This window comes from Pestalotiopsis fici, assembly GCF_000516985.1.
Source record: "Pestalotiopsis fici W106-1 unplaced genomic scaffold PFICI_Scf_1, whole genome shotgun sequence".
Lineage (NCBI taxonomy): Eukaryota > Fungi > Ascomycota > Sordariomycetes > Amphisphaeriales > Sporocadaceae > Pestalotiopsis > Pestalotiopsis fici.
In genome coordinates this window covers 1390965-1417937 of record NW_006917091.1, presented here as the reverse complement: position 1 = coordinate 1417937, position 26973 = coordinate 1390965, and the positions used below count along the sequence as shown (strand labels likewise).

General features: G+C 44.1%; 6 protein-coding genes across 6 annotated transcripts; 3 read left to right on the top strand and 3 right to left on the bottom strand.

The window, feature by feature from the left end:
• Nucleotides 1–535: 535 nt before the first annotated feature.
• PFICI_00445 (uncharacterized protein) lies at nucleotides 536–1468 on the top strand (the record flags this gene model as incomplete). Its single annotated transcript, XM_007829026.1, has 1 exon — nucleotides 536–1468. One exon carries the CDS (start codon nucleotides 536–538, stop codon nucleotides 1466–1468), a length of 933 nt encoding a protein of 310 aa, XP_007827217.1.
• A 155-nt stretch (nucleotides 1469–1623) lies between these two features.
• Nucleotides 1624–4819, bottom strand: PFICI_00444 (uncharacterized protein; the record flags this gene model as incomplete). Its single annotated transcript, XM_007829025.1, has 5 exons — nucleotides 1624–2873; nucleotides 2937–3407; nucleotides 3476–3569; nucleotides 3627–4272; nucleotides 4359–4819. The coding sequence occupies 5 exons, from the start codon at nucleotides 4817–4819 to the stop codon at nucleotides 1624–1626; spliced, it is 2922 nt and encodes a 973-aa protein (XP_007827216.1).
• Nucleotides 4820–9765: 4946 nt separating this feature from the next.
• PFICI_00443 (uncharacterized protein) lies at nucleotides 9766–10570 on the top strand (the record flags this gene model as incomplete). The annotated part of the gene is made up of 5 exons (XM_007829024.1): nucleotides 9766–9785; nucleotides 9851–9923; nucleotides 10033–10139; nucleotides 10195–10424; nucleotides 10488–10570. 5 exons carry the CDS (start codon nucleotides 9766–9768, stop codon nucleotides 10568–10570), a joined length of 513 nt encoding a protein of 170 aa, XP_007827215.1.
• A 1036-nt stretch (nucleotides 10571–11606) lies between these two features.
• Nucleotides 11607–12233, bottom strand: PFICI_00442 (uncharacterized protein; the record flags this gene model as incomplete). The annotated part of the gene is made up of 1 exon (XM_007829023.1): nucleotides 11607–12233. One exon carries the CDS (start codon nucleotides 12231–12233, stop codon nucleotides 11607–11609), a length of 627 nt encoding a protein of 208 aa, XP_007827214.1.
• Nucleotides 12234–22229: 9996 nt separating this feature from the next.
• PFICI_00441 (uncharacterized protein) lies at nucleotides 22230–23487 on the top strand (the record flags this gene model as incomplete). The annotated part of the gene is made up of 4 exons (XM_007829022.1): nucleotides 22230–22270; nucleotides 22502–22520; nucleotides 22622–22907; nucleotides 23024–23487. 4 exons carry the CDS (start codon nucleotides 22230–22232, stop codon nucleotides 23485–23487), a joined length of 810 nt encoding a protein of 269 aa, XP_007827213.1.
• A 714-nt stretch (nucleotides 23488–24201) lies between these two features.
• Nucleotides 24202–25641, bottom strand: PFICI_00440 (uncharacterized protein; the record flags this gene model as incomplete). Its single annotated transcript, XM_007829021.1, has 1 exon — nucleotides 24202–25641. The coding sequence occupies one exon, from the start codon at nucleotides 25639–25641 to the stop codon at nucleotides 24202–24204; it is 1440 nt and encodes a 479-aa protein (XP_007827212.1).
• Nucleotides 25642–26973: the final 1332 nt, after the last annotated feature.

The following is a 26973-nucleotide window of genomic DNA, read 5'->3' as shown; positions in this document are numbered from 1 at the left end:
CGCCTAGATACAACTATGGAAATTTGTACACGGCTTGACATATTTCCAAGTCATTGAGGGTTACAAAAATGGTAATGAGTATATCCAGCTCTAAAAATACCAGTCGAGGCGGGAGGGGAAATCCCTGCAAATAATGTATTGTACCCGCTTTCAACGTACTGGAACCTCGGGAAGCCCAAGGAGTTGTTTTTAGCTCATCGTGGGGTAAAATAGCGCCGAAAGGGGGGAAACTCCATCAAATTACGTCGATTGCGGGAACAGAACAACACTCTCCACGTACCAAGGCTGGAGATGGAGTAGAAAGTGAAAAAGAGCCTCGCCAGTTCATAAACAACTTAATATAATCCAAACACCAGTGAGCTCAGTGCTGGCTGTTGACAACCATGGCAGCTAAATCGAGCACCATTCTACGGCGCTCGCTTTTATACGGCAAGCAAACCAATCCCAACCAAGCCCTGATATGAAGAAAACAAAAACAGAGAGAAACAAATACAACTAACACGGAAGCACATCAGTCCCGGCATCATCACCGCGCATGCTGGCCAAGTCACTATCCCTCAAGTCAGACAATGTAACCTATGACCTAGAGGACTCGGTGACGCCCAGCGCAAAGCCCGAGGCCCGGCGGGCCCTGCGCGAGCACCTGGGACAGCTCGCGACAACCTCGCGGCCCGCCGGCATCTCCGAGGTCGCGGTGCGCATCAATGCCGTCTCCACCCCTCACGCGCTGGACGACCTCACGGCGCTGGCGGCCAGCCCGGGCCTCGACGCCGTTGTCATCCCAAAGGTGAACTCGGCTTCGGACTTGACTTTTGCCGCCGACGCGCTGCGACACTTGGCACCAGATCGTCATCAGGGCAGCAGCAGCAACAGTAACGACACTGGAAGCCCTCAAAATTCACCCGTCCGCCTGATTGCCTTGATCGAGTCGGCCAGGGCCGTCATGAACCTCCGCGAGATTTGCGCCGCCACGCCGCTCCTGTCGGGCTTGATTTTTGCCGCCGAGGACTTTGCCCTCGACTTGAGCATTACGCGGACGCCGTCCTTGTCCGAGTTCCTGTATGCGCGGTCTGCCATTGCCACTGCCGCCCGCGCGGCCGACCTGCCGAGCACCATTGACCTCGTCTGCACCTCGTACAAGGGCGACGAGGGTCTGCGGAGGCTGGAGGAGGAATGTCGTGGTGGCAAGGCCATGGGGTTCAATGGCAAACAATGCATTCACCCCTCGCAGGTCGAGACAGTTCAGCGAATGTTTGCGCCAGCCGAAAAGGAGGTCGAGTGGGCCGTCCGAGTTACAATTGCCGACGAGAAGGCGGCGGCTGCTGGTCGTGGTGCTTGGACTTTGGACGGCGCCATGATTGACGCGCCTGTTGTTGGCAAAGCAAGAGCAGTCGTGACGAAAGCAGAGGCATGCGGGATTGATGTCAATGGGTTGAGAGAAAAGTGGAAAGACCAAGAGCCCGAATAATCATCATCATCATCATGTTACGTGCAACTCGTTTTATCAAAGATGTTTTGTGAATAAGGATATGCTCTTCATTTTCCTGTATTTTCCCAGCATTTCTCTCAAAACCCAGCCATCTGATTGGGTCGCCAGAAGCCCAACATTTCGGTCCTTTCTTCCTATAGTCCGTCCGTATGTTCGACTTTATTATCTTGATCGTAAAGATCCCAGTCAAACACAGATTCCTGGCTCGACTCTGCCCGAGGCATGTTGCCCGTGGAAGTGACATGCGGCCTTTCCATGTTCGTACCACCTGAGAGACCAGACATCTGGTTACGTGATCCTGCGAGTTGTTGACCAGCCTCGGTCTGGTCGACTTCTCTTGTTGGTTGAACACTGGGGTCAACTCCGACAATCCGGCTCTGCTCCCCCATCGAACCATTGATTTCGCTTTGCATCTCACTGATATATTTTTTCAGCGACTCTCTGTTTTCGGGCTGCTCAGGCTGCTCCGGTGGCAATGGCGCTGTACCGCGTTCTGTAGCTGTTGCGGTGACCGCGTTATTTCGAGGGTTTTCGCGAGTGGCAGACTCTGATGCAACCAACGCGTGTGGTAATGTGGAGGATGCCGCTGCAGACTGTCGAGAGATAGTGGAGGTTCCCTGAATCTGATTTGGCGCAATTCTGTCTCTACCGTCGAGCCACAGTCCAACGTCTGGATCGTATGGCACATTACTCAGAGTCGAGGCGAGTTGTGCATTAACAGCTGCCGGGGCGTAGTCTGTATTGGTCCCATTTGCTTCTTTGGGTCTATCTGTTGATGCGCGTTTGGGTGGGGACGAATTTAAATTTTGATGCGTCAAATGTCCTACATGCGGATTTGGTATTGGTGCACGTAACCTTGTTGTTTCATGTCGCCATGATATATTTCGCGGGATTGGCGGAGGCATGCTAGGGATGTTATATGCTTGTTCGGCGTAGAATGGCGAGGTCATCTGTGACCTCATTTGTGACCTCTTCATCGCGATGCTATCGGTATTAATGGCATGCTGGCGAATTGGAGCACGGCCAAGGCTGGGTGGTTGCATCCACGAGGTTGATGCTCTGTCCAATGTATGTAGATGGTGTGGTCCCTGAGAATCAGCGCGTGAATTATAGGTCCTGGGGCTTTCGCTCGGCCGAGTATGGGCCAGAGACTGTTGTTGGTGCATCTTGTATGATAAGTCAGCCGAATCGTCCAAGCTTTGTAGTTTGGCATTATTATCGTTGTAATCTTTGCGCCAGTGGGGTGGAAAGATTGCTTCAAAGCGTGCCCTCAGCTGAGCTTCCTCAATAATGGACTCATCATCGCTCACATTTTGTTGCTGTTGCACACCATAGTCGACTTCCTCGTCTAGAGGTATGACGATCCCCGTGCCGTGGAGGATCCCTGTCTCATGTAAGATTTGCTGATAGGATTTACGTTGGCCTCTCTGTTGGCTTGAAGACTCACGTCGCTGGCGCTCATGTACTGGCGATGCGGTTACGGTTTGGACTGGTTGGTTTGGTGCACTGGGAGGCACTCGACCTGAACTGGGTGATGATATGTAGTGTGTATGCGTACCCATTGAGCCGTTCTCCGCATTCACATTGTTGACATGCTCACTCGATTCACTGGGAATATGGGCCATTATCGACGAATCTGCTTGGTGAGTGGATTCCAAATCATCATGTGCTCTTTTGATGGGAGCCCGGTGGTTGAGACGGGTTCGACCGCGGATGGGGGCATCAAATGGTCGTGATGGTGCCATTTCGATTCTCGAATGAGAAGGGTTTGCGTCGGTTGGGATGAAAAAAGACGAGAGTTCTTCGATCTCCTTGTTCTGTCTTTCCAATTCGCGCAAGCGTCGCGATGATAATGGTTTTGGTGCGATGTTTTTTTGGTCTGTGAGAAAATTCAGGTTTGTAAAGACCAAGTCGCTAACTATTGAGCATCAGAATACTTGGGCTTTCCACTCATGGAAGAACAAGGGGAGAGAGAGAAAAACATACGCGTTTGCCCAGTACTACCAGGCGGGCCATGAGAACCATTGTGGCCATACCACGTGTGCTTGTACCCTGCACCTTTGGTCGATGGTTGATGTATCTATAAAGGTTAATACCAAACCTCACCATGACACGCCATATACGAAGAGGGACGGACCGTAACTCGGTCTTGCAACACCGCATTTGAGTTGAAATTCTTCATCACATTCTTACTCGACAACTGTCCCTGTCTTTTGCCATCTTTCTTCTGCCTCTTCGACCTGTGACGACTTGTACCTTCTTTCAAGCTCGCCTTTCTTCGCTCCTCCTTTCTAGTGTCATATTTGTCTTCTTTGGTCTTGTTTCTTGCTCTTTTCTCAAAACTGGTGGGCTCTGGGAATGCCCTTCTCGCAAAATAGTCATCTTTGTCACTCTCATCGACTCGTCTGCTTGAACCCGGCTGCCGTACTTCAGCAGCCCTTTCCCTAGCTGCCGGCTGCTCTGAACAACTATCATATCCTGGTGTTCCACGAGGATCAGCAACCGTCAACAGCGAGCTGTAGCTCGAGATCGAGCCCTCCCTACGACCGTGTCCCAGGCGTTGGTCGGTCAACGTAACGGGTCTAGTGTCCTGATTCACTTTGACGAGCTCTTGAGGTTGCCAGACCACTCTGGACCGATGCGATTTACCAGACTGAGCCTTGTGCTCAACCTTCTGGCTGAGCTGTGAACGGTGCACCTCGACAAGCTTTGCGTCATCTGTCGAGAGTGCTGCGACATCGGGGCTAGGGCTGCCTGTTGTTGCAAGCCAAATCTCCACAAGCCTGTTTCTAGGTTCATTTTTCATTGCCCGGCTCAAGTTGCCGATTGTTGCGAGGCCCTGGTCTCTGCTTCTTCCTCGGCGTTTCACGTGGGCGGCATCGTGGGAATCTGTGTGGTGGTGTAGCGCGTGCTCGGCTCGAGGCCCGCGATGGTGGTGATGATGATGGGGTGGCAGGTGTGGACGGGCGGCTGCGGGTGAGCTATAGCGACCCATCCCTCGGCGAGGATTGAAACGAAAGGGGAGAGTAACAAGGTTAAGCTTTGCACATCAAACTTGAGAAATGTCCGCGTCGAGATTGTCAGGTCATGTTTGCGTCGGTAGCCAAGATTACGTGTCGGTAGATGCGGGGAGAAGCGATCTACTCTCGGAGCAATAGCCAGACAGGTTGTGGTAGCGAAGATATTGCAGTTTGGGTACGTGGGGAGATAGACGAACGAACCCCTTGACCTTGTCGTATTGAAGACGAGGGCTCCAGTTGTCCAAGACAGGAGGAGCGGCGTCCACTTGAGGCTAACATCATGTACTGCAAAGGCAAGGGCAGGAGACATGAGGGCGCTGGGGCATAAGGTAGCGGCAGATCCCACGATCGTGGTTGCCCCCCTGCCATGGTATACAGGTTGACTACCTGATCTTCAATGCAGGTAGGAGATACATGGCAAGAGTGATAGGCGATGGGTACTCACTCAGGTAGGTATGTAAGATAGGCAGGTATAGAGTACTACATGTCTTGGAACCACGTCGTTTGGTTGAGGTCGAGATTTGGTTGGCAGTTGCCGGTAGCAGCGACTATATTTTCGTCCTTGGTTCTTCAGCTCGTTTTACCTAGGTACTTACCTAGATATCGGTTAGTAATGATGATTCCCAAAGGAGTGTTTGTACCCGTCTACTCTGCTGACAAGCCCTTACCGAACTATCCAGTATACATTGGAGATACCGCAGGGACCCTGGTAACAGATAATGTACAGTTACCATGTCTTCGCTTGGATCTTTCCGTTGATTGCAAGGAATATTCTCCGAAATGGACCGTAGAGGTGCAGAGGCGCAGAGGCCATGGTATAACCCAGCCTCTCAAGACGGCGAAATGACACATCGCTGGCGAATAGCGAGGCACCCGATTCGTAGACACATTGGCGACGTTCAGCTTGATTCCCACAGTCGTCGCCTGGAACGTTAAACCTTGCAAGTGACAAAGCTGCACTTGTTGCGTGTCGAAATTGTCCCTGGCCAGGCCCCAATCTCTGGTCATAACCCACGCCCAGAACGAGGTTTGCAGGCCATCGCTTCGCTGAAAACGCCAAGCATTGATGTGTAGGGATTTGCCGCGGATCATCTTCAAGGGTACTCTGCCAGCCAATGTGCTACGAGAGAAAGTGTAAAGGGCTGTCCTGTTCGCGCGAGAGCAACCAGTCTGTTGAGGCATCGTGGCATCGAGAGACGTTTTACACAGGGGCTTGGCGCGGGAGACTGATACACTCTGGTGACCCCTGTCGCTATATATAGTTGATCGGCAACTGACGTGAAGGGCGAACGCTGGGGCCAGAGCTTAGCGTACGCTTGGCTGTTAGTAATGAGGCTCTAATCGATTCTGAGACACACAGACAGGACAAGACAGGCAGACTGGACTCCTCCTGGGCACCAGGGTCTTGTCTTGTCTGCATTTTGCAACGCGGCGAGGCACCCAGATCGGCTTGCGTTGCATTGGGGCTGTTACCGCACAGCAGAGCCGCATATTTGCTTTGTGGTATATGCATGGGGGGTGCCCTGCCCTGTGTAGCGCACATACCCACCCAAAAGGTTAGATGCACTACATTCACTACACTACACTACTACCTACCCTGACCCTTTAGCCATCTCCAGGGCTGCCTCCGCAAAACACCCACTGTTGAGGCTGTTGAGACTGCGAGTATACACATTGGACTCGGCAGATCTTCCCTAGTTTGAGATGCCAGGAAAAATAACTCACCAAAATCAGTCGGGGCAAGGCAAGTCGACACGAAGGAAGTTATCGTCTGAACCTTTTCGTCCGCGTCAATTGATTACTCAATTGTTCGAGGATCCTGCTACGCGCCTGTTCAAAGACAACTCTGGTACATGCTCTGTACCCTGTACGCAATGTTCATGTTGCAACAATTGAAGCATCAAGTGTGGCCCAAGCTCCCTTGATTCCAAAAAACTGTACGTACCTGTTGGTGCTGGTAGATTTCAATATCGAGGTGCAAAGAGGTTACAGACTCCACATGTGTGCAAACCCTCGGCCAGGTCCCGCGTTTGAGACACCAAAATCTTCTGTTCAATTCTTGTCATGCTCTCGGTCAAATCCCGAAGCATGGAGTCGTCCGCCTTGAGCAGCACTATAGCATAATCATTTGTGAGCTTCAGCCATGCCGTCATCTGCAATGCCATGATAACCAGATGCGTCGGCGATCTGGTAGCTACTTTTGTGTGGTTGATATGTGGACTTGTCAAACGTGCAGAGCGCTGGAAGCTCCGTCGATTCATGCACCTGCCATGCTCGTCTGGCCGACGGGGAATCATCCGCATGAGCCTCAAGACGCTTTGCAGGACGTTGCATCGCAAAAGAAAAGAAAAAAGAAAATAAAAGAAAGCAAGCGGGAAACAGCCTGGCTGCTCCCCGGAGATCTCGTGACTGCTCAGGAGCTATCTGACTCTCTCCACATACTCGGTTCTGCGGGCGGCATGCCCATGAACGGATGCCTGCCGACAGCCAATCCCACGATGATCGACTGCACGTCAGAGCTCCTTGTACTAGACTTGTCACACACGACGTTAAACAAGCTCTTTTATATTCGGAACGCAATTTGTGTCGAAGTTGGCCCGAGATCTCGCCTTGGGCATTCTGGCCGTCGAAACGACTCATGAGGCCCATCTTGGAGGTCCATCTGATGTACCTTCCTGGTCTTGGCTAGAGCCTAGAACTATTCACGATATGTGATCCGTCTATTATTTGGGCGAGGGTTCGCCCAAGTGCACACTGGTTCGTCATTACGTACGTGGTCCAGGATACTCTTTGTAACTGCAAAAGAGGTCAGTGTCTGATTTAGGTACATGATGTACTGATGGTGATGGCGGACAGGCATTCATCGACGACCATACACAGGTGGTACCGAGGTTAGAACTGTTTCCGAAGAACAGCAACTCTATTTGCCGACTTCACCAACCAGCTACCAAAGGTAGGTAATAAGCTCCATGTCATGTCCCAACGATCAACTAGCCGAGTGGGCTCGGCTCATGGCCGTTTGAAGATCCACCCACTGACCCGAGTATTCTCTTCGCCGAGCATTCTTTGTACCTATCATTCAAATTTCCCCAGGTCTGCCAAGGGTATTACACAGGGTATCTACACACTAGCACTACCACCATGAACCTACCTACACATCTGTCAAAAAAAAAAAAAACCTGGCAACTTATTCCTGTGCGGCTACTGAGCCAACTATATCTGCCTTGCACGACGCTCCCGCCGCGTTTCAGCGATTCAACGCGATGTGCACCAGACTGTTGGTCCCTTGCAAGTTTCGCAAGATGCCAGGATACGTCCGTCTGTTCCCCACAGACTTTAATCGGCCTGCTCGCCGGTCGGTAGGTCGCTCCGCAAGCACCACGCGAAACCCAGGCCATCTCTTCCAATGTTGCAGTGCTGTAATGAGTACACCAGGTACCTACCTCCCTGCCCGTTAATGGGTGAGGGGTTATATCATCATCATCATACAGGTACATGGTATACATGATTAGGGATTTGAGCGACTTTTACGTTGCAAAGACCAGGATACAACGGGCGCGTGTCCTATTCTAGGAGACCCCTTGAACGCTCCATGCCAACCACGTTCTTGCAAATGTCTGTGGGTTTTTAGTGTAAAAGCCCAAAGCCCGCTCAATCTGCTAAATGCACTGCAGTTGGGCTCCACTAGTGACGCCAAGTATCAATTGCGCATCACTCGAAGTATTGACTGTTTAATCAGACAACCCCATCACAGAGGTCCTCTTTCTTTCTTTTCGTTATCAATTCTTACCTTTGGCAACGTAACAGGCTTAGCAGTATCAATGCCCCCCTTGGTGATACTACGTACATGATATGCACGTTTTCAGGCAGGCCAAGGCCGAAAGATGCCCCTCCTAGATCTGCAACCCGCAGCGCCGTTGACGAAACGCCGGGGTTGAGCCTCAACATGGGCAACTTACACGTTTGGCGAGAGTTGGCTACTGTAATAAACGCCAGGAGTCATTAGGGAACCATGCCTAGTGTATACATTGTAGTTGTGTGCGCAATTTCAGACTCCTCGCGACGTTCACATACGCGTTCAAAGGTGCAGCTATTGCTGCGTCTTATTTCGCAAAAGGTCGATTGCCAGCACACCATGATGTTCTTGCCTACTGCATGACCTGGAAATTCACCAAAAATAAAGCAGAAATAATCGAAAACAGGAAACAATGTTTGCTTTGGCGCATCAAGACTCCCTGGTCAGGCCTCAGTAATGAGATATACAGTATAATTCCTATCTAGTGGGGGGTTTACTTGGTGGACTTTGTGGAGACATCAGCCAAAACTGTTTGACGAGCCAATCAGCCAAGCAACAAACCGCGCAACAAACCGCATGGGAATTTTATTTACCCACTTCTTCACCACCAAGTTATTGACCAGGACTTTGCTCGGCAATAATTGTCGTTTTCAAATCTGGGAGTACACAGTAGTGCCTCAGCATTGTCTCTAGACCGTCCGGTCTTTTCTTTTTTATGTGGAGCGACGGTCAAGTATCATCCACCGGTCTCTACATGGTGTAGAGCAATGTTGACCTGACCTGTCTGATGCCTGTTTCCAGGAGTCACCCCCGGCTGGCACACACATATTGACCCATACCCTGAACTGTCGTCGTGGTCTTCCTGATCAAGCGTCTGCCATTAACCGCTTGTGGTTGGCATGTCTCAACAGTACATCCTTGGACTGATCACCTACCCCGAGGATGGAAAGCATATATATCAGATGGGATCGCAGCCATGGATTGCCTCTCTTTTGTCACGCATCAAGCAAAGCATTAGCAAGCAAGACCTTGACAATATCTCGGGTACCCTGACCTGACCTATACGCCTTGTTGCCAAGCTACATCAGATACCTTCTCAGAGGACCCCTACAGAAGCCTTCTCTATATAGATTCTTCATCCTCCCCTCCATATCATTTCACTTGGAAGACAACCATCTTCTCTCCGCTCAAGTTCGACTAACGGCCGTTACGATTGTGTATTGAGTGTCGACGCATTTCATCTCACCTATCCTTGGGCATTGGAATCTTTGACGAGTAAGTCATTCCTCAGAAATCAAGCAAAGGATATCCCTTACTACGGTATGGGCTGCAAGGCGCATTTAGAAGTCGTGATACATGCATGCTCCTGCGGAACTCTGCTGCTGCTTCAAGAGGAAGGCTGACAGCGAATTTAGAAACTTCTTGTACATATTCAAGTCCAACTTTAACCAACAGCTACAATGTCGAAGCTATTCATTGGGTGAGTTGACATAACCCATCACTTCATGCTCAGGTTTGTGATACTAATTGCTTCGACAACTGCAGAGGCCTTGCTTGGCACACTGAGGACGCTACTTTGCGACAGAAATTTGAAGAGTTTGGTCCGGTGGAGGAAGCGGTATGCCATCCCAATCTTTGGATATTCCATGACCTGGCTGGTTCGCGATCATGTTCCGGCGGGGATATTAGTATCAAGATCTCGGAGCTGATTGGTTTGATCTATGCAGGTTGTTGTCAAAGACCGCGACACCGGTCGTAGCAGAGGATTCGGCTTTGTTCGTTACACCCAACAAGAACACGCCCAGAAAGCAATCGCTTCGATGAACAATGTGGAGTACGCTCAGCCCGGCACCGCGTTGGAAACGGGGGATACGGCTAACAGAGATCAGATTCGACGGAAGAACAATCCGAGTGGACAACGCAACGGACGCCGGACCCCGAGGCGGCCCAGGAATGGCCGGGCGTGGCGGAGCCTATCCTGCAGCTGGAGCTTACGGGGCTCCCTACGGTGCTCAACCAATGCCGGGATATGGGATGCCAGCGCAACAGATGTACCCAGTGGCATACGGTCGCGGAGGATATCCGCCACAGGCGGCTTATGGCTCGCAGCCACCTCAGGGTAAGCAAACAGACTCTTCCCTTGCCCATGTGAGGAAAGAAGCAATGTCTGACGGTCATGTAGGTTACCCAGTTCAACAGCCTTATGGCTACGACCAGGGACAGCAATCTCAAGGTCAACATATGGGAGGCCCACCTCAATACTAAAGGAAGACATCATGTCGAGGTGAGATGGGATGCCTTTCAGCAACCTATCAGCACGAGCCTTTATACAGAGCGACGTCTTACATCATAAACAGTCGACTCCACTAAATTTCTCCTACCATGCTTCCCGATGGGATGCGTTTCTTGTACATTTCATTGATGTGGGCCAGGGAGGGTTTCTTCTCAAGGGGTAGTGGGGAGGAGAAGATTGTTCATGTCTTCACATTCATTAAGCGGCTTCATATTAATGAAGCATTTAGTCCCGAAACATTCGGGCAAGATTCACTTTTTTTTACGACTACGGCACGATCATTTCAAACCCCAGAAGAAGGGTTCAAGGAGACAAAGTGGTGAATGGACTCCAATTAGGGGGAAGGAGATTAGGTCACCCAGGACAGGGTCACAGGCACAACGCCATCTACAGGACAGAGAGAGATCACAAGGGGAAAAGTTCAGGTGCTGGGCTAGAGCATAAAATATGGCGGGTATCTGGAGAGTTACTCTTTGAGTCGGTGAATCTACCAACACCGCCAAAAAGAAATGTTCATATAGCACTCAAATACAGACCTGGCTTCTTGTGATAACGTGCTGGTCTTTATGACTCCTTGTTCTTGTTGATACTCGCAATAGCCTTACCTTGACAACTCCCTATTCACATGTCATCTTCAGCTAGAAGAAGCTGCCATGCCAGAGATTCTTTTCTACCTACATACCATCCAAAGAAGACCTGACTATAAAATGCAGGTGACAAGGTTAGTTCATATGGCTTTTCTTCTTCTTTTTTTCCCAATTCGATTGCTCGCACCAAAGAATCAAAACACAATTGTTTTTGTTATTGATAGTGGGAAGATAATTTTAATTTCTAGACCATCCACGCGAATATATAGTCTGGCCACCAAAGGTAGCCTGCTTCTCCCAATCTCGTCTAATGTAGCTTCTCTTCGACTACTCATTTCTGTAGCCACACCACACACGCACTATTTATTCTCACGGTAGAGATGGCCAAGTGCAAATAAGCGCGAGTAACTCCAAAGCTCCCCTACTCCGTCTCCTCCTGCTCGTCCACGCTCCGGACCTTGCGGAACTCGTGCGGCGAGGACGGTTCTTCATCATGATGAATAGCGGTACCGTTTACCGAGAGGCCCTTGTTGTGCCTCGCGTCAATCTCCCGGACCCGATTCGACAGATCCGTAACGTGCTCGTCGCCGCTCTCGGGGCTCAGCTCGTCGAGGCTCTTTTCCAGGTTCCAGAGGTACTCGCGGTTGAGGCCCGAGGGGCCCTCGCTGCGCCAAATGTGCTCGGCCAGCTGCTGGGGATCCTGAGGGCCGGTGAACTGGTCGTTATCGGGGGTGCCGATATAAACAAGAGTGCGGATGGGCGCAGCTCCGGCGGCCGCGGGCTGGAAGGGCGAGTAGTGGATCGTGTACCCATTGATCTCCCGTATGTCCAGGTAGTCCCGGACCTCGTCCACGTGGGCCGCCTCGATCCGGTACGCGACGCCCCAGACCTTTTCGGGGGCCGACGCGTGCGCGTCCACCAGCGAGGCCCAAAATTCTCGGTCAATCAGCGTCACTACCCGACCGGGAGCCTCGGGCGTGCCACGATGGTCTTGGCTGTTTCCCTTGCGCCCTCCCTCCGGGGCCCGTTTGTCAGTCTTTGAAAACATTTTGCCATGTATCTTTCACACCTCGCGTGGCATGAAGATGTCATGAGGTAATATAGTGCACGGGCTTATTTACCTTGCCTTGATATTGACCGGTCAGCGAACACCTCTCCTTTGGCTTGTGAATACAACGAGAACTTCATACCTGCCAGAATCTCCGCACATAGCCGGTCACGTACCCGGGGATGCGTCGGTCTATACTGCAATGTAAGCACGCGACCATCCATACTCCATTTCCCAGCGCCCAGGTCTTTTCTTTGGCGGCTTCCCTTACCAAAATGCGGTGGTGGTTTCCATATCAAACTCCTGTAGTGATAGCCATTGTTAGAGGTTGCTAGACTTTGCCATTGTGTGTAACGCGGCCACGATATACGGTCGGTTTGCACAGCCCTTGTGATTATAGTTGGCGCGGCCTTGACGAAAAGCCAAAATCAAATAGGGGGGTGGGTGGAAAACGAACCCGTAGCCGAACAACCAAAATTCATCTGCAGCCCCGTTGGTCTCCGACATTGCTTTTTTTTAATTCTCCCCCTTCTCTGTGTCACCTTGATCAATAAGTTGATTTGTACTCAGTATATCCGTGTACAGAGTACAGTGGATTCAGATACTAGGCTTGATAAAAGTTCCGCGAAATCCTGAATCACGTCATACCAGTGCAAAAGACAAATTTTGGGCTAGATGACAAAGCAACTGGTCTTGGTTCGGTCTGACTATATCGCGGGCAAAGTGGTTGAGAGCCGGTGCCGACACTGGGGGGGCGCGGTCATTGCTACGCTGTCTTTTTCCTCTCTCTGGCAATGACGCTAGAGGTGGCCCCCAATCTGGGTCAGATTCAAGTTAGACATTGCTATCAATAAGTGAGGATGTAAGCAGGGTGCCGCTGGCTCTGCAATTGTGGACTCTTGAAATTTTCCAAAGAAAGATATTACAATTAAAACAATGATTTTAAAAACAAAACAGATTCCCTTTCTATTCTGTTATAATGACTCTCAACAACCAATGTGTACAATGCCTCGCTCGTGCATTCCAAGAACGGTAAGGGGCAATTGTCATCCATATGATTTACGGGTAAGACCACGATGCCCCGGAGATAACATGACCTAGGGTGTATGTACTTTCACAAGGTAGGTAATATAGGCGCAAATGTCCACGAATTAGGTACGAATGTGGATTCTCATGACCGTTGACTAGCCCATACGGTAACGTCTTTTTCTTGCGCTTCATGCTCTTTGGGACCAGTAGTTCAGGTCGTCGTTGTTGTCGTCTTGTAGTGCAAGGTAGGTATCCATCAAGAATCCCAATAGGATGACGGGTATTTGTTGGCTTTTTTCTTCCCAACGGACTTGCATATCCAGCGGGCCGGGTGCTGCGAGATTACTTGCAGAACTTCTAGTCGTCGATTTGACATGGAGGGTCCCCCCGTTCTCTCCACTGGCGCGGTCGCAAAAAGCTCAGGGTCTTTTTTTTTCGCTTTCGGTACGAAGGACGTTTGTAGTTTACGCGTATTGCTTTTTACCTACATTCCTTGGAACGTTTGAGAAGTTGTGATTCTATGAATGCAGGACTCTCAATAGGGGACACAGCATTGTAGATCCCTCTGCGGCTGAAACACCCAGCCGGCGGTATACCTGACAGAACTTTCAGAGTCGTGTAACATTCACCATTCAGCAATCAGCCTCGGCCATTGTCAAAGTGCACCTTGGGTACTGAGGCTTGTTTTCGTGAATGCTTCTCTGCCGAGTGGATGGAATGGGATGGAGAAGGATAAATATCTCATTGAGGCGACCGACGGCTAAAGGAATGACTCAATGGACGCACTGATGCCCAACTCAAGGCAACCGAAGAATATATCGCAATTCTTCGAATGACGAGTCTCACCTTACACAGCCCATTGGCTTTTTGATCTCTCGCTACGTCAGCCACCCACTGGAAGAGCGCCGGCAGAACGGCAAACAGGTCTCTCACCCCCTGATTTGCGTGTACTGCCTCACACTGAGAAGCCCCACGTTTTGTCCTCCAGCGCAGATGTGCTGTGCCAATGGTCTGTGTACTCCGTACTGTAACCGTGCCACACCCCCACTTATCTGGATGTGTTCGTTCCTCACCAACCGTAAGTTGGTGCTGGCCATTTATTTCGCTATACCACCTAATTCGCCACCTAATAAAAGAAAAACACCAGTTTTTATTTTAATTACCCATAACACACTTATTAACGGGATTTAATAAATTATTAACGTTATAATGCTTTTAACTGCTTTTTTGCTTCTTTTTTTGCTTTTTTAGCCTCCCTAATTGCCTTCCTTTCTGCTATCTCAGCTTCTTTTTATGCCTTTTGCTCGGCCTTTAGTTTTTTTTATTTATATACTGCTATTTTATTTATAGCCTTTTATAATTTAAATTCCTTTTTATCTTTAATTATATTATAGCCGTTAAAAACCTAAACCACTCCTTTAATTTATAAACGATAATTTTTTGCGTTATAGCGCCGCTTATAAATTTTTTTAGCTAGCTTTATACGGGCTAAGTTACGTTTATAATTGTCAGATGGTGGATTATGGTTCCCATACACTGGGGTGTGCTTGAGCACATAAATTAACCCCATAATATTTAGATAAATATACGGGACCTCCCGGGGATTAGCCGGGGCCACCTAAATAAGCGTATACCTTATTAAAATTAAAAGGCGTAAAATATAAATTAATATATTATATAATTAATACCTATACTAAATTAATTTAAACTCTAATAGGAAAGCATTACCTTAATTAATAATTAAAAGTTTTAGTGCCTCCGCCGAAGCTACGAAAATAATAACCACAAAAAAAGCCGGAATCGGCCTAACGGTATCGTTAAAAACAACCTCCGATTGGAATAATTAGGAATATATATTTTAGATTTAGGCATAAATTACCGGATTAATTAATTATTTTAAAAATAAAACGACTTTAATTAAAACCTTAATCGAACCGGATATAAAAAAAACTAAATATATAAAAACCGCGGCTGCTACCCTCGAAATTGCAGATATAAACGACGATCCGACTATATAAAATAAAAAGGACGGGGAATAAACGATTACGGATTTTATTAAAGGAAATCAAAAATTATTTAACCTCGATTATAATTATTATAAAACAAAAAAGGCTATATACGCCAAATAATATACGGCAATTAAAGAAATCACGAAATAGATAACTATAACGATTTTTCTAAATTTTTTTTTTACGTATTATTTAATTAACGAGCCCCTATATAAATAATACGAAAATCTAAAGGCTCGCTATAGCAAATTAGCTATAAATAATAAAAAAAAGCAAAAAAATAATATTTAAAAGCTTTTAAACCTTTAAAAATATTAAAAAAAACTATTAATTAAATTAATAAATAAAAGATAATTATAGCGAAAACCTAGGTAAAACAAATAATTAAAATATAAAATAATTCGGTTTAAGCTATAAACTTCCTAAATATAATTATTTTAATTATACTATAATAGGCCGCCTTTTATTAAATTTATAAAAAATAAAATATTTTAAATAAAAATTTAAAATATCGGGTAATAAGCAATAATTTCCGTAAAAGCTTAAGCATTTAATAGCTAATTAGGCTAAAAATTAAAAAAAGCGCTTTTGCAATTTACGCTAATAAAGCTAAAAAATAACCCTAAAACGGATAAAATAAAAACGTTTACCCTATTAAAAATTAAATATCTTTCCGATTAAATGCGGCTAATTTATATAAAAAAAAAAGTAAACGAATTACTTATAATAAAAGGCAAAAGGATATTAAATGCCTTATTTGCTATTTTTTTTACGCCTTTAATTTATATTTTTACGTATTCCTAAAAAAAGCTTATTTAGGTTTCGTCCCTAAAAATAAAATATAAGCATAAATAAATAAAGCCCTTAAAAAAGACCCTAACCTATAGGAATAAATTCGTAATATAAAAAAAATCAAAATTAGCCGAATTAATATATTACGAATAACTAAAAAAGAATCGCTTCCGATTAATATAAATTAATAAGACAGATAACTAATAATAAACGTATAAAATAATTTTATAATATTTATAAAAAATTACCTTTTGCGCTATTTAATTATTTTAAATTTAGCGATAACGATTTTAATTATAAATATAAAAAAAAGGTTTATTAATTATAAATAAGCTCCTAATTACGATTTTATCTAATTAGGCGACCGGAAATTACTTATTTATAAATACGGCATAATAATTATATAGCTCGAATCTAAAATATTACTATTAAATAATATAGCTTATTATCCTAGGCTGCTAATTATATTAATATTATTCCGTTAATTATAAAAATAAAAATATTATTAGGATAATAAAAACGACCCTATAATATTACGCAAAAAAAATAAATTTTTAATTAATATATTCTAAAACCGATACGGATAATACGTTTTCGAATATAAACCTTACGAATTACTTTTAGCGTTATTTGCTATTTACCGGAAAAAATATATAATATAGATAAAAAGGCTATTATTAACTAGGGAAGCTATACGATAGCACTATAAAATAAGATATTTAGGCCCGGTAGTTTTCGAATATTTTATCCATTTATCTCAAAAGGTAAAAATTAAAAAACTAATTATAATAAAATATAAAGCCTGCGTATTTGCAAAAATTACGCGCTAACTACGGTAAGCGCCACGGCTAATTAACGAAAATTATAGCAAACGATTAGCTATAAATTTTTATAATTATATTAAAAGGATCGAAAATTATATATTTTAAATATTAATTATTTATCGGCAAACGGGATATATATAGGATTATTATTTTACGGAGAGGATTACGGTTGCATTAATTAACGCTTTCCGATCGTTTTTAAATATAATAAAAACCTAATATAATATTAAAATTAAAATTATTAAATGCGATAACGAAATTATAAAAATTAAATAAATAATAGGAAAATACTTCGAAAATAAATATATTAAATTCGAGCCTTTAGCATTATATATATAAGCCTAAAATAAAGCTGCTAAACGTTTAAGGGGTATAATTAAAAAGAAGGAACGGGTAATGCGTATTAGCGCAAAACTTCTTTATTAATTCTAGCCCAAAATCGGCAAAACCGCGGTATATTTATATAATCGTACGCTAAACTATAATTCCCGATAGCGTATATTATATATAAAATTTTATAAAGCAATTGCGAAAATAAAAGGAATTTTAAATTTAAGCTATAAGCTTAATTAAACCTATTTTAAAATATTCGGATATAAAATATACGTAATAACGCTAACGGTATAATAAAAATTCGGCCGTCTATAGCGATTAGCACCTAAAATATAAGTGGGATATTTAATCGGATATAAATTATTTAATATTTATAAAATTTAGATTTTTAATTAAAATAAATTAATTAATACGAGAAATATAATTATAAATAAAAAGGAATTATACGACGGAAAATAGGATATATTTAAAAACGAGCTTTTAAATGCTAATACCTAGTTTATCGCCGATTTCGTAACTAATTACGCAATATTTAAAAACGAGATCCTATAGGAACCAAAAAGTAAAAATACTACCGCAAAAGATATCCTGCTAAGTAATAATTAAAACGATTAAAAAAAAATAGTAATTAAGAGAATAAGGAAGCAGCGCTAAATAAAAAAGATAAATAATACCTTTTTACTACCGCGAAATTTGCCTTTTAAACTTTATTATAAATACCTTTATTAGCCCTATTAATATATAATATAAAGGCGATTATAATTAAAAATACGGCGCTATTAAAAAAAGGACTTAAAATAATTTTATAGCAAATAATTTTTTTAGCTAGTTATAAAGCCGTTTTTAAAGCAGGATAAAGTAATAATTAAAACGATAAAGCGAAGCTAAAACGCTTTTTTCGTTAAGGGGTAAAAATTTATAAAGCGGAAATCTTAGCTCTCCTTAAATAGTATTATAAATTATATTATTATCCGTTTAGCAAATTATTCCTTTAAGCAAAAGCTAATTATTTATAAAATTATAAAAATATGCGATTTTAGACCGAAATTAATAAAAAAAATCCACGAATAAAAGGCAAATAGATTTTTAACTATATATAAGTATATATATATAAATTCGATAAGCACGGGAAATTTTAAAAATGCAAAATAAGATTCGTCGTTCGCGGTAATTAATAGGCGAAATTTTAGAACCAGGAAACTTACGCGGCTATACTAGCTAAAAAATTATTTTGCACCCTAATCGCGATTATAGCGAGATTCGATTTTAAACTAATATAATACGATATAATAAACGCGTTTATATACGCTCCTATTAATTAAAATATATTTATAAAAATGCCGGATAAATATCGAAAAAAAAAACGCTATATTATTATTAAATAAAGCACTTTATAAACTACGGATATTACCGCTGCTATAGCAGAAAAAGTTTATAAAAATTTTAGCCGAAATCGGTTATATTTAAATATTATATAAGTTTTATATATTTATTAAAAAAAGAGTGCTAGTTTTTTTTTACGTTAACGATATAATTATCGTATATAGGAATAAAAATAAAAAAGCTATTAATTATTTAATATAATATTTTATAAAAAAATATAAAATTAATAATAGCAAGCTAATATAGTGGTTCTTTAGGATAAAAGTAATTAAAAATTATATATTTAAAATAATTTAGCTTTCCTAAAAGGCTTATTTTAAAAAAATCGCTAAGCTTATAAATAAAAAAAAGATTTATATAACGCTAATAAGCTACGAAAAATTTATACTTCGATTAATTATAGCGTTTCCCCACGAAATATAGAAATATTAAAAAAAAATCGGATTATTACTATTTACGGCTATATTTACGAAACTAAATATTATATTCGTAATAGCTAAATTAGCTCGATTCCTTAATAATCCAAGCTAAATATATTAAAAAGCTATTAATCGAGCTTTAATTTACCTAATTAATACTAAAAAACTCTCGTTTAAAATCGGAGGATCCTTTAATTTAGTAATTGCTAATAACGCATTATTTGCCGATAATAGCATTAATCGCAAAAATACCTAAGCATTCGCTATAAAACTATTTAGAAAATTAATTAATTAGCGATTAAATAAATAAAATATAATTACTATTTTTATTATAAAAGCTAAATTATTTACCCTAACGCAAATTGCCAAAAAAATATTATTCGTTAGCCGATTATTAAAAAAATTATTAATATAGCTGGATAATAGCATTATTATTATTAAATATAATAATAAGCAAATTATTAATTTAATTAACGCCGAGATCGCGTTATTAAAAATAAAGCTCCGTTATATAGATATTTATAACTATTAATTACGATAAAAAGCCTAAAAAGGAAGGATTAAAGTTATTTATAAACCCTTAAATAAAATAATAATAAATAAATTAACGAAAAGCTTATTAATAAGTAAATAGCAGAATTTTTTATAATAAATAAAATTTAACGTTACCTATCGTAATTAAAACGAATAGCCCTAAAAAAAGCTATATTTTGCTAATTAGCAATTTTAATTTAAATATAGCTAGATCCACGATAAATCGTAAATTTAAAAGGGTATATTAAATAATAAATTATAGTTTTTATATATTAGGGTGTATTTAAATACACGGATTAACCCTATAATATTTAGATAAATATACGGGACCTCCCGGGGATTAGCCGGGGCCACCCAAATAAGCGTATACCTTATCAAAACTAAAAGGCGTAAAACATAAATCAATATATCACATAATTAATACTTATACCAGACCAGTTTAAACTCTAATAGGAAAGCACCACCTTAATCAATAATAATGCATTAACTCTAAAAAATAAACTAATAAAGCCTTTATTACGCGGTTTATTTTAATAATAAGATTTTTATAAAATATATTATTTTAATTTATCGGCTTTTTCGTTAAACTCGGTTATAGCCTAATAATATTAACGCTAAATTTAGGGAGTTTTAATTAATAAAAGGTTTAAATTAAAGGGTATAATTGCCCGTTAAGGTTTCCTTTAAGCTATTTTATATAATATAACTTATAAATTATATAAAAATATTCCCGTTTTAATAAATGCCGATTATATAATCGATTTTTAAAACGTATTTTTGCGTATTAACTCTAATAATCCGAAAAATTCGAGCTTAATTATATTAATTATATTATCATAAATTATAATATTTAGCTTTTTTGCGTAATAATGCTTATAAAGCTAAAAGCATATTACGTTTAATAATTATAATAAATATATAATATATAATAATAAGCTAAAGCATATTATATTATTATTTTTAGCAAATTAAAGGAACTACTTAATATAGTGAAATTTATAGCCATTTATAATTAATAGCCGTTTAACACCCTTTTAGCTTTTTTTAAGTGCTAGATAAAATGCTTTAACCACTTAATATTAAGCATATTATTTATATAGCTAATAAATATAAAAATAATTCGTGCTTTTAAATATAGGCCGACGGATTTTTAATATTATTAGGTAACGTAAATTTAAGCTAAAGGTATAATAAAAAGAGGAATTACTATTTTAGCAGCTAAAATAGCCTTTATAATAATAAAAAATTCGCGGTTTTTTAAAAAGGCAAAATAATAGGCTCGATACCGCTTCGTAATAATCTGTTAATTTTTGCCCACACTAATCCGGAACCCGGTTTCGTTAAAATTCCAGATATTATCGGGTATAAATCCATGCTTTGCTATAGCCTATTATAGCAAATTAAAATAATTTTCGATAAATTTACGGTTTTCGGCGTATTTGCGGTTCGCTTCGAATTACTTTTAACGTCGCTTAATATATCCGTGGCGCTTGATAAATCGTATAAGCTAGTATTATCCTATAATATATAAAGGTTCGCTAGTAATAGGTAATAAAAGGCGCTATTAAAAAAATTCGTTAGTAATAATAATAACGTATTTAACGCGTATAGCTAAATTAATGCGATTTAACCTTTTAATATAATTATAAATTAAAATTTCCTTAGCAGCTAATAGCTTTTTATTATATATACGGATCGGGCTTTTAAATTTCGGCATATTAGCGACTTTAACGCGTGATTAGAGCGTATTACGCGGTACGTTAAAATCACGCGCAATTACGGCTATTTTCGCGTCTAAATAGTCCCGTAAATAAGCTATAGCGAGATTAGCCTAATTGCTTATTTTAATTAATTAAATAGACGTGGTTATTGAGTTGTTATAATTAAAGATAAAATGTGGTGTATTAGGTGGCGAACTAGGTGGTATAGCGAAATAAGTGGCCAGCACCAACTTACGGTTGGTGAGGAACGAACACATCCAGATAAGTGGGGGTGTGGCACGGTTAGCGAATAATAGCCTCTCGGTCCTCTTTTAGGAATTTTTGAATCGCGAGCAGTAGCCCAAAGTTTGAGTCTGGATTTGGTGTTTCCCCCCTCTCGTACTTGCTTTATTGCCTCTTTTTTTTCTTTCTTTCTCTTTGGCTGCTGATGGCTCTGGCTGACCTGCTGTATACCTCAATACCGCCAGGGCTAGTACTCACTCGAATAGTACGGCAAACGATCTCTTGATTGCAATCCAAAAGAAGGATGGAGGAATTTCTTACACCTAGCCAAATGATATTACTATGCCTTTAATGTATCTCATCCACTTGTGATGAAAATACCTAATCAATACCTGACTTAAGCTATCACTTTCTGCTTACATCTTGGTTTGCTAGAGGTTACATAGCTGGATTCTACTGAGCACGTACCTGAACTTGCTAGGCCTGGGATCCTACACACACTAAGTACCTACGCTAGGCTACACTAAAGGCGGCCCCCCATTGCCCACACCACCCCTGCGTATCTCCCTCCTTTGTCTGCGATTCACAGCCTCTTTTGAGAGCTTCTCATCACGAGGCACCTTAGCAGCTTATATATAAAGTTGTCAGACTTCAATTCAGTTGTTGCTGCCAGCTCTTTCGACTCTCCCTATATATCACCAGTAATAATTGACACTTCAGCACCGTCAAAATGGCGTACAACAGATCGTACAACCCCGACGAGCTGCCCAGGTAAGTTCGTCATTCACCTACCCCGCCATCCATCCCACCAGCCAGCCGTCTTCGTGTCCAAGTCTCTGCCCGTCTCGTTGAACCGTTGCCGGCGCATGAATTGACTTGGTTCGGGCCATGCTCTTTGTGTATCTCGCGCCAGCGCCGGCGTCTGGTCTTTGTGGTTGCTACACGGCATGGCGTTTGATAAACGAGAGAAATAAATATATGCTGACATTGGTCGATTTCAAGGTTCGCCGAGCCAGAGCCTGTACGTTCTTCTGCTCCAAGCTGCTGCTCCTGAATGCACTCTTCTCCTGCTCAGGTTGTGCACCTCATTGAAGGCGCATCTTAGCTGACACAACGATGCAGAAGCCTGGCTCTGCCGCTTCCTCTAGATACGAGAGCAAGCCTCCGCCGCCATTGCCCCAGCAGACCGCGCGTCCTCACCAGAACTCGGACCCCCGACGGCTGCAAGCCAACAACTCCTACGGCCACCCATCAACATCGCCCATGTCGCCGCCGCCGCAAGCCCAAGGCCCTCGCCCTACTACGCATAACAGGCCGCCCGCTGCCAGCCGTCCGCCGCCGTCACCTGCTCCCCAGGACGGCACTGACCCGACTCTCTTGCCGCTCTTTAGGGCTGTAGATAAAGATGGTAAGCCGCCAAGATACCCCCCGCCGTGTCCTAGCAAGACCTAATCCACGTCACGCGCCGCGGAACACGAGATATCCAAATATAGACAGTATCAATTGACTAACACATCTTGTCAGGCACGGGCCAGCTATCCGAGAAGGAGCTCAGCGCCGCGCTGGTCAACGGCGATTGGACGGCTTTCGATCCTCACACGGTGCGCATGATGATCCGCATGTTTGACAGCGATAGGTCGGGCACCATTGGGTACCAGGAGTTCTGCGGGCTGTGGTCATTCCTGGCGTCGTGGCGGACGCTGTTTGACCGCTTCGACAAGGACCACTCGGGTAACATCTCGCTCGACGAGTTTACCGATGCCCTCATTGCTTTCCGCTATCGCCTCTCACCCCGCTTCGTTCGTCTGCTCTTTGATACCTACGACAAGCGCAACGAGGGTGTCATGAGCTTTGATCTGTTTGTCCAGGCTTGTATCAGCCTCAAGCGCATGACCGACGTCTTCAAGAAGTACGACGAGGACCGCGACGGCTACATTACCTTGGGCTTTGAGGACTTCCTCGAGGAGATTCTGAAGCAGCTCAAGTAATTCAGGGAGGTGGATTGTACGAAGATTTTGATAATTTGACCAGGCCAAGATGAGAAGACCTGTCTTGAAACCTGAGAGCAAGCAACAAGTGAGCCAAGGTTCCAAGCATGGAGGCACATTGTTGCATTTTGTGCCGCATATGAGAGAAAATCATAACAATATGTAGATACCCTACGAGGCAGGAGAGGGAGCTTCTGTTTCTAGCATTTTGAATATGATTCATGGATCATTTTTACTTGAAAGTGTTTGGTCATTTCGATCCTCATGGCTGACAAGGTTGGCTGGAAGCTGAAGTTACTCGTCTATGATATATCTGATGAAGTCAACGACTTTGATGAGGGAGAACTCGTTTGTGCTGTTGTAACTTTCTTCTCCCCTCGACCGCAGCTCGTAGCCAAGCGTATTGTTTGCAATACGGATATAATACACAAGGATTTCTGTGGCAGATTAGTTTCGTAAAAAGAAATATGCGTAACATGGTGTCGAACTTGATTCTCTTTTGATTTCATGTCTATACTATCGCTTACTGTGCAATCTCTATGTAGAAAGAAATCTTCCGAAATGCACTACTCTCAAACATTGTCGCAATGATATTCTCAGGCCTTGAATAGCCATGCTGTCGGTGAAGAGATAGTCGGACGCGGCACTGTCTGATCTTCATGGTTATATCACCGTAAATCTAGATGAGTCCCTCGGGATCTGCAAAACATACCATCACCTCACCTCCTGAGAAAAGCAGTCATGAAGAACGTGCCCATTCCCGGTCACGAGAACCTCATCCCCGCTGTCCAACCTGAGAATTTCCACTTCCTTGTCTACTCGCACCGCCGAGGCCGAGGCCGCCTTGCCTTGCCGCGACGGCGCAACATCTTGACCCTCGTCTTGTCCGCGATACCCCGCTATCGCAGCATCATGTCGGTGATGATGATGACGATGATGACTATTCCCAAGAATACCCGCAATCTCCTCGCGTCCCCACCGTCTCGTCGTGAGCCGACCGGTAGCCAAGCCGCGGACCTGCTTCTCGGCATCGTGCGCCGAGATCCACACCCTGGCGCCCAGCCGTCGCGCAATCTCGGCCCCCGTCGCCGTGCCCCAGCACACGTTGCCCCCGAGCCACCACGGGTTGGCGATGCTGTCCATGCAGTGCAGCAGCGCCGTCAGGGGCAGCGCCGCCTCGGCGACCAGGTGCGACGTGGCCCAGGGCGCCAGGTCCGCGTAGGCGATGCCGTGCGGGGAGAAGACGAGGGAGATGGGCCGGACAATATCCTGTGTTGTCGGGGATGATGATGTCGACGACGACGACATTGCGAGATACCGATCTAGTAGTGACTGCCTTGGTTGGGGGGTATTTGGCGTTGCGGGTGAGATTAGGGCCGCTGCTGACTGCACGGAACGGAGAGAGTGTGGCGATATAGGGGGACTGGGAGGGAACAAGTGAACGTGCGTCGTCGATACTGAAGTCGGCGGTATGAGGGTGCGTACGGGCGTCACTGGCGTCGCAGGCGGAGTGAGCATATCCGCGACGACCGCCGCTGTGGATCTGACGGCGGCGGCAGCAACAGTAGCATTATTTTGACTCGGAGGCGGCCGGTACGTGATACCAATGGCGCCGTGAACACCGGACAAGTCCCGCTTCTGTGGGATCCAGCAGACGGTGACTTCACCGGTCTGACCGCCGGGCCAGGCGGCCGGGACCGGTATGCGGAAGACTCTACGGTGATTGTTGGCTCCAGTTCGTGGGTCCTTCCACGACTCAATAGTCCGGACCTTTTCCCGATCAAAATACTTCCAGCTTCGAATTAGACGCGCCGAGGCGGGCTCGGCGAGAATGAGCGTCCTGGTCCCCGAGGCCGGCAGCTGGCGGAGAGTCGCCTCGTTGCAGTGGTCGCTCTTGGGCTGGCTAATAATGACCAAGTCCGGCTCCACAGACAGCTCGGCCAACGAGGACACACACGGAGCTACGGTTTGCGTCGTGGTCGAAAACTTTGGGTGGAATATGTTGGAAGGGCCTGTCAGCCACGGGTCCAGTAGGATTGTAAAGGGCCGCGAAACCGCCACCGGCCCTCTCGCGGGATCGGCATTGGCGCCGACGGGCTCAAAGGACAACAGAAAAGAGGCGTCTGAATTGAGATGCTTAATGGTCAAGGCCATGGTGGCGCAATGGCAATGAGTAGCCCGGGCCTCACTTTCACCTCTTGCAGCAAATAACGAATCGTAAGATACATTCGGGCGTTGAATAGTATGTTATTTCACCCTGCCGATTCGAGGCAGAGAGAGTAGAGGTTTCAACCTAGCTGGTCATGAGGGCCCATCAATAAGATAAGAGCGAGAATCTGCTGTCGTTGTCTGCCGTAAAAGAAGTAAATGATCACAGAGACACGAGACGGGAAAATCGATTGAGACATGGGAAACCAATGGTCCCAAGGGTAGGTATGGATACGAGGACATGTATTACGGGCAAAACACAGCAGTGATTGATGTGTGGTTTCTTGTTCCACGATGAGCCGAGAAAGGATGACGAGGCCCGCAAACACTCTCCGAGACAAGCCTGTCGCGGCAAGATGGATGCTGCCTTTGATATTGCTAATCCGTCATTGTCGTAAGATGTTTCTGGACTTTTTGCGGACTCTGCAGGTTTGATGGATGACATTCATCAGATGACGTTTTCTCTGGAGGAGAAACATGAGAAGAAAAAAAGGGACGAGGAAAGTCGAGGCGGAAATCAGGTGTTTCGTTTGCGCTACCGTAATGGGATCTAACGTATGTCAGTTTTCAGCTCTGGTCGCGCCAAGAATGCAGTGGTCTTGGATGCTCTGATTGGCCAGCTCATGGAGGCGCACCTCTCTATAGGCCGGCAGTATCCTGCACAATTGGGCATGTTGGTGACCCGCTTGAGCAGTCTGGGTTGCCTCTCATCAGTTGACTGGGCGATTCACTTCGTTTGAACGGGCTCAAAATGGCAGTACCCCTCATTTGTTGTTGGTGGCTAGATGTTTACGTTGTCTTCCGACGGTTTCTCGGAACCAAGTTTGTGACAAGGTCACATGGTCCCGATCTGAAACTCTTCGAGTTCGAAACGAAACAAGCATCTTCATTCTCACGGAATCCACCAGATTAATAAGCTGACGTTCATCTGTCAAAGGATTATTATTGCTCACTGATTTTATGACTTTTACCTGTAATATTATAATAATACTTGAGCCATACGAGTGACAATTTTATCTCTAACTACTTGAAAGAGGGATGCCAAAATAACATCGAGGCCATCGACTCGCAACTCGTCAGTGTGCTGGCTGGAGCAATCTTTATTCCATTGCGGATTTTCCATGGATGCGCTTCCGAATATACCTGGGTATGGATTTAGATTAGATCCGAGCAATTTCAATTCTGATAGCAACTTCGAATTCACGGCATTAGAACCCAATTGCATGAAATCGAAGCCATGCTATGAACCCTGACATGCCGGACGAATTTAGTAGAACA